Below are 7,574 nucleotides of genomic sequence, written 5' to 3'. Positions count from 1 at the left end.
GATTCAATGTTCGTGATGCTTTTTCCAATCGGCACTTCATGCCCTTGGCGCGATGTTTTTTTGAAGAATTAGAAATTGTTTTATGCAAGGAACATATTTTTATGCCATTCGGAAGCGCCCTCTAGTAGTAATTCGTGAACCTTAAACGACATTCACATTCGTGCAAGTTTATAATGCTGTCTGTACGTCTTTCTATTTCAAAAAAGTAGTCCATTTTTCTCAAAGAGACCTCTTGATAATAAAAATTGAGAGAATAGAGGGACACAAAGTCGATGGTCTCAAAAGATGTTTATCTTATAGCTTTACCGGTAAGTCAAATCTCTATATTGTAATTTGTGTCTATGCATTGTTGTTTTTGTACTAGGGTTGCTTTCTGTTTTCTTTTAGATCTGACGATGCCTTAGGGCGAAACACGTGTAATCATTTTTTAAAATAAACATCTTTTGAGACCATTGACTTTGTGTCCCTCTATTCTCTGAGTCTTTCTATTTGGCTGTCATCTGTCAAAATTGACTTATCAATCACGTGATTGGGTTGAGCGCCCTCTGAATGCACGTGGCGTACCCTTATTGAATTTTACGATTCAGTATGCTGCCTGTACGTTCGCCTGTCATGCGTTTATCTATTAATGTCATATGTCAAATTTGCTTTACCAATCACGTGATTACAGGGATAAAAGCGATATCCATATTTCGAGAGTTTCGCAATTCAATATGCTGAGTGCTCGTATATTCTAAAAGATGTCGCACCCTGTTTAATAAACGCCCAAAACGGTGCAAAAGAACAAATAATTCAACATTCTCTTTGTTTTGACTTGACAGGTTCAATGTGCAAATGTCTTCGACGTTCACTTTTCGAGAGGTTTATTATGCTGTCTGTAAACTCTCTGTCAACGTCAGGTGTCAAAATTCCCTTAAATAAAAAAATATATTTTTGTTCTTGTAACAGCCAAATGATGAATCTTGTTGTTTGGCCTAAAATTTGGCAATCCTGATGTTCCATGGAGAGTGGGCTTAAAAACAGCATAACGAACCGCAGTTTTGCCAATTGGGGCAGCGGATTTTTTACGTATCTTGGAAATGTTCTATTGCAGCGGGTTGTAGACAGCATAATGAACAAGCGAGTTGCCAAATAGTAAATAATAAATCACGTATTTGATCTCTTGAAAATTTGCAACGCTAGTGAGTCCCAGTAAAAAGAAAACCTCAACTAAGTGTTGCCAACTGATTAGCAAATAAATTCCTGTAAGTAATCATCGTTTTTTATTGAAAAATCTCTATCTGACGTTGGTCGTATGGATTATGGTGTAGTACCATTTTATCCCTCTATTCGGCGATGACGATGATGTTGAACACTTGATAAAACAAACGTAACTGCAGTATTTCGGTTTTGTACTGCAAGAAAACCCTAATCTCCATAATTAAAAAACATTAATTAAAGGGCACGTGCTTGACTGAGAAGGCTGTTATTCAAAAATAGAAAAACACCATGTCCAGGTTGCAGTGACGTCCAGCACTAATTAATTCTCCGAGATAATTTGAAATTTCTCGAGGTCCGTGGGTAATTTGAATAATAGCTTCATTGCACGGCACAGGAATCGCGTTGTCTGTCGTCTAACAGGAATAGTCCATATGTATGGATAATCCACGTTGTAATCCCGTGGGACGTAACGGCGGCTTCGAGATAAGACGGCCGGGTTATGGCCGATAACTGTGTTTATCTTTCTCAAATATGTAGTCGGCTGGTTTACTGCCGCACGAGGTCTTAGTTGGCTCGCTGACAATAAATTATACACTAAGTAAATGTCTTCCTAAATTATGTGCCTAAATTGGTGTCTCTGCGTTCTCCTCTCCACTCTCTGCTAATTCAATTTCGGGATAACTAGGTGGTATTTCTTGCGGATAAGAGACACGTTTAATTCGTAAATAGCCGTAAAAAAGCCAATGCGCATGTGGGACTTTCTAGAATTACGCATAAAGCTCGTGTGAACGCCGCAATATCTTGCAGTGCTGTCAACCGAGGAAAGCAAAGCTTTAACAGCTAAATTTGCTACCTGAATTCGATCTGTGCCAAAGTCTTTTACACAGCATATAGAATCAAAGAATTATGGTGTTCCCAGCAAATTTTTAGGTTGTATATATAGAGGCAATTTCGGACCGTCTCTATGAATTTAAATTTCGCGCCAAATTGTAAGAATCACTTTGACATTTTGCGATATTTAGCATGACGGTTATTACACACATGGTACTTACTGCACTCCCGATGGTTTGACAGTTAATCTTAGAGGTTATGTTTATGGGTTTTTCTCGTTGAGTCTATTATTTGAAGCAAAATAATAAAGAGCAACCGCTAAGTATTTAGCTAAATTCGTCAGAACATTCATCTGTCAATAATGGCGGCTCCGCGGTTCAATGTGCTGTGTATAACCCTCTACAATGGAACATGACCGAATTTCGTGGCAACTACGTAATTGGCAAAAACGCGGTTCAATATGCTGTTTTTAAGTCCACTCACTTTGAAGCGTCAAAGTTGAGGAGAAGTAATTGGTAAGTTCGCAAGTAAATTCCTAAGATTGTCAACTGCGTGAATAATCCGGTACACAATTGCCAAAACCGCGGTTCATAATGCTGTCTAGAAGCCAACAACATTTGGCAAAGCCGTGGTTCGTTATGCTGTCTACATGTATGTCGGGCAAGAGTGCCAAATGTAAAGAGACCTACTTCACTAATTAATTAACAATTCCGCCGTTCGCTATACTGTCTATAACTCTCTGCAATGGAACATTCCCAAATGTCCAAGAGTGTCAAATACTTTAATAAACCGCTACTTAATTGCCCAAACCGCGGTTCATAATGCTGTCTACAAGCCTATTTGCCATGGAATATTAGGTGGTTACGACAGTCAACTACGTAAATAATCCGACATTTAAATGGCTAAACTGTAGTGCATTATGCTGTTTTTAAGCCCAAGGAACATCAAAATTACTACATTTTAAGAGAGAGAAGGTTCATTATTTGTCAATAGCACGGTTCAGTATGATGCCTATAAGTGTGTCTGCTATAGAACGGACCCGTCGTTAAATTTCAAGAGATTCAACAACATTTGGCAATACCTCGGTTTACGAGGGCGGGTCAATAAGTCCGTGACTTTTTGAATTTCCCGTCCTTTAATGGAAATGGCAACTCTGCGCCTGTCAACAGATAACTGTCAGTTGACGCCTGTCAAAATTTGAACAAGCTGCTTCATTTAGTTTGTGTTTGACAGCTGCTGATAGCAGACTACCACTCGTTTTGAGAAGAAAATGGAAAAAAGTGAATTTCGTGTGAAGAAGAAGAAGAAGGCAAAGGTGGGTTTGTCAGCCAATAAAGTCATGGCGACCGTTTTTTGGGATGCACGCGTTATAATCCACATTGACTATCTTCAAAAGGGGAAAACAATCAATGGAGAATATTATACCAACTTATTGGATAGATTCAATGAGGAACTGAAAGACAAAAGACCACATTTGTGCAGTTTCCATTGCAAAAATCCATGAATTAGGTTACGAATTACTTCCTCATCCGCCCTATTCTCCAGATTTAGCCCCCAGTGACTATTTCCTATTTCCAAACTTAAAGAACTGGCTCGGCGGAAAGAGATTCGACTCCAACGACGAAATCATCTCTCAAACAAATGCCTATTTTGATGACCTCGACAAATCATATTTTTCCGAAGGGATAAAAAAATTAGAGAAACGTTGGATTAAGTGTATAGAACTCAAACATAGTCTTTTTATATAAAAACCTGTTTTTTATCCAAAAAGTCAGGGACTTATTGACCCGCCCTCGTAGTATGCTGTTTACATGCCGGTCCGCTACATGAAGTTGCCAAATTTAAAAATGTCAATTCGCAATTCTACGGTTCGATATGCTGTCTACAAGCGCGTCTGCCAAAAATTTTTTTATTTACCACCTTCTCCAACTGTCATGTATGTCAATTCTTTGACATACATGAATGTCACCTCATTATAATGGGAACCCCCCTTTTAAGAATTAGTAACATATTTAGGCCAAGGAACATCAACGTTGCTACATTTCAACGTAAATAATTTCCAAATTATAGCAACGCAAACTTTATTTTGTTGCTACTGGCCACAACATATGAAAACATCGATAGTTGATTGACATCCCTAGAAGAATGACGTACAATAAAACCCCGATGACGGTAGGGTAGCCACGACTTTTTTGAGGTTATATTTTTTTGTGAGGTTATGTCTATATAATAAAAATAATTGCCCTATATGGAATAGTTATGTAAATACACTAAAAAGAACCTCACACTGAACTTAAAACCCTCATTAAATCAATTGCAGGTAAGTGGAAGTTGCAAAAGAAAAACAGGATTCAATATCATCAGCCAAAATTTTCTTGGCATGTCCCCACCAGCAACATTCCAACTCAATATATATTTTTAATCCCTCACGCTCTTAGATTAAAATTTATTATGTTTATTTTTAGTTTAATCTGAGGAAATTTTAAATGCGAAAGTTATTTTTGGGACCCTAATCCGACAACAGATTAATATCGAAACCGCTCCTGCTGCGACACTTAATAGTACATTAACCATGTCGTTTCCAACGAAAGACGAGAGGGCCAAGTGCTGGGGCTCCAGAGATAAATATTGGGAGTGTTTGGATCAAAACGGTGACGAATCGCAGTGCAAAGTGTTTAGAAAGTTGTATGAAGAAAACTGTTCGGGGCAATGGGTCAAGCACTTCGACCGCAGAAGGAATTATTTAATATTTAAGGAAAAAATTGAGAAGCATGGGTATGAACCGACCGATGATAATAAAAGTTAATGTTAAATTAAGACATGGTCATGTTGGTGCTTGAGTTGTACGTTAATAGAAGATTTATGTCTTAATTTAATGGTTAATTTGTTATTTAGTTTCAATAGTTTTCTTGTTCAATAAATTCGATGTGGGTATAGTGATTGAACCTGTTTTATTTTTACAGAATTCCAAATAAAATAAAGACTAAATCGGCTGTATTTGAACCTCGGAGGGTGTACCATAAAATAGTCTCCGCTTTTTAAATTTAAGTAAATGTGTATTTAAAGTTTATTACAAATAAAGTTTTAATTGTATTTATTGCATCAATAGGTCTAATCTTGTCGACAAGTAACTGAGATATTCCTAAAAATCCTGTGGAATTATTTTGCTAAATAATAAAAGAACATGATCAATATGTAACACTTTCCCAATATATTGAACAGATTAGGTACAACAGACAGTTAGGATAACTTACTCACGGGTACAACTATATTATTCTTAAGTTATAATTTTGCTAAGTACATTAAATAAAAGCGAGTGGCAAACATTTTAAGAAGAAAAGTGAATTCCTCCAAAATCTACTCTGCATTGTAGGCTGTTACTGCTAAATATTTACATGGCTATAAAACTAGAGTTGAGGTTATTGAAGTTATTTAGATATGATGCATAGGGTTATCATATGTACAGCTTTTGGCTATACTGTACAGTTTTTTGAACCTTTTCCGGTAAATGCATAAATTTAAAACCAAAAAACTCTGGGAATTACATTGTATATTATTAATTTGCCTAATACAATTGATAAATGAAAATGCACTTTTATTAGCTACATTTGTAAATAATAAACTGCTTTTAAGGTAATCATCTACATTGTTAAGTATTGAATAAACAAATTAATTACTTACCTTACGACTTTCTTTCAAACCCCACTACCCATTATGAGTACTACTTAACAGAAAAAACTTAACAAAAGAAGTGTCTATATTACAAAAATACATCACACTACACATAATTTAAATTCTCTTGTGAATTCGTATTAGGAGTGTTGTGTCCGCCAGTCGGATACTCATTCACATCTATATGTACTGACACAATATGCTTTCCAGGAATCATAACGAGTCCCAACATCCTGACATCTTCGTTTGATACATTTGGATCTGGAGGTAAGAATTCTGAACAGGAACCTAATATGACATTGGCATCACGATCTGTACAGAGGAATACACCCATAAGGGTTCGGCCATCGGTCATTTTTATTTTAAGGGTTTTGTTGAGCCATGACCTCAGTTTTAATGCCCCAGCGGAGTTCTAGAAATAAAACTCTGTCAAAACCAGGTATATTAGGTTAAATGGTATTTACGTTAACCGGTTTTGGGGGAGCGGGGGCGCAGCAGTGGTCCTCCTGATCATATTCGGAATTTTCCTCTTCTTCGCTCTCTGGATTGCTGCCGGAAATTGAATCTTGTTCTAACATTTTTGCTTTATTAAATGTAGTTAATGCATATAAGAAATTTGTGTTTTACATTATATTTTTGCTTGTTGAATGTTAATTTTTTTAATAAACAAATTGAGAATTGTTTACTTGACTTTGACGTAGCGATTGATGGTGATTGTCAATGTGATATTTCCAACGTTGCCAGTTCGTCGTCAAAGTTTTCCTTAGAATAATTAATTAAATTGTGAAACTTCGTACAATCGCGAAGGAACACGCAGATCAATTATTTAATAAATTGTCCCAATTTTAGAAGTTTCCACATATTTCGCAACGATGCTTTTATTATATCACATGTACATGGAATCTTACCTAAGATTTAAGCCTATAATAGTTACACAGTGCTGCCAACTGCAGAAAATTCCGAAGAGTTGGCAACACTGGCTAATCCTATAAATGTTTTAAAATTTAGGGTAATCAACAAATGGGTAATAAGTTAAATCGTTCAAAAGTTGAGGTTAAGTATGTCATTGCTTTTTTGTATTATTTGTAATGCTAAAGAAATGACTGAAATTTCATTATCCAGCTGATTCCCTTATCCAATACTAAAGTTCCACATATAACTTATTCAATTTTCCTATGGCAGAGTGCAGAAAACCGAAAACACAATTTGTGATATGCAGCACAATCATGAAGACACAAATAAAACTTCCAAACAAAAGTACCCCATTAAGCAGCTAAGTAAAGAAATACCATTACTGGAAGCAGACCTAGATAAAGCTTACGAATCATTTAACCATTATGTTGAAGACACAATATGTAACTTACACTTCCATTTACACAATCTCAGTTTGAACAGTATAAATTACAAACATGAACTTCAAATTGCTAAAACAAATAATTTAAGCAGCTCAGAAGACCGGCACGACACTCAAATAAGAAACCTGCAAAGTCACTTTGTAAAGTCCATCAATAAAAGCCGGCATAACATAAAAAGGGCCCATATGAAAATTGCTAGTGTGATATCACAACACAATTTACTATTTTTGCCTTATTATGAATTAAAATTGTATAATCAACAATTGTCTGAGGCTAAAACAAGTTATCTTAATCAACCAAAGGGAATTAGAAGGAAAACCACTTATAATGAAGCTTTACAGGAGATGGAGGGTATGTTAGATGATATGCATAGCTTGGAATATAGAATAAATAATTTGCTGAATAGTACAAAGAGGATCGTAAATAGTCCTTTAGAATTAAGTATTGACTATTATGGGTTTTTTAATGATCACTATAAAAGTCTTCCAAGGGTTGATTAACTATATAACAGAGCAG

At 35.9% G+C, this 7,574-nt stretch overlaps 2 protein-coding genes across 3 annotated transcripts; one reads left to right on the top strand and one right to left on the bottom strand.

The window, feature by feature from the left end:
• Nucleotides 1-4,166: 4,166 nt before the first annotated feature.
• On the top strand, nucleotides 4,167-4,971 carry LOC126744635 (cytochrome c oxidase assembly factor 6 homolog). Its single transcript, XM_050452137.1, has 2 exons — nucleotides 4,167-4,351; nucleotides 4,497-4,971. The coding sequence occupies exon 2, from the start codon at nucleotides 4,604-4,606 to the stop codon at nucleotides 4,835-4,837; it is 234 nt and encodes a 77-aa protein (XP_050308094.1). The 5' UTR covers nucleotides 4,167-4,351; nucleotides 4,497-4,603; the 3' UTR covers nucleotides 4,838-4,971.
• Nucleotides 4,972-5,770: 799 nt separating this feature from the next.
• LOC126744634 (N-alpha-acetyltransferase 38, NatC auxiliary subunit) lies at nucleotides 5,771-6,426 on the bottom strand. 2 transcript variants are annotated; one of them, XM_050452136.1, is made up of 2 exons: nucleotides 6,174-6,426; nucleotides 5,771-6,115 (listed from the first exon to the last, which is right to left on the bottom strand). In XM_050452136.1, exons 1-2 carry the CDS (start codon nucleotides 6,279-6,281, stop codon nucleotides 5,810-5,812), a joined length of 414 nt encoding a protein of 137 aa, XP_050308093.1. In that variant the 5' UTR covers nucleotides 6,282-6,426; the 3' UTR covers nucleotides 5,771-5,809. The 2 variants fall into 2 exon arrangements, with proteins under 2 accessions (XP_050308093.1, XP_050308092.1); XM_050452135.1 differs by having other exon boundaries at nucleotides 6,168-6,420.
• Nucleotides 6,427-7,574: the final 1,148 nt, after the last annotated feature.

Source organism: Anthonomus grandis, chromosome 14, assembly GCF_022605725.1.
Source record: "Anthonomus grandis grandis chromosome 14, icAntGran1.3, whole genome shotgun sequence".
Lineage (NCBI taxonomy): Eukaryota > Metazoa > Arthropoda > Insecta > Coleoptera > Curculionidae > Anthonomus > Anthonomus grandis.
This window is presented reverse-complemented; position numbering and strand designations above follow the sequence as displayed.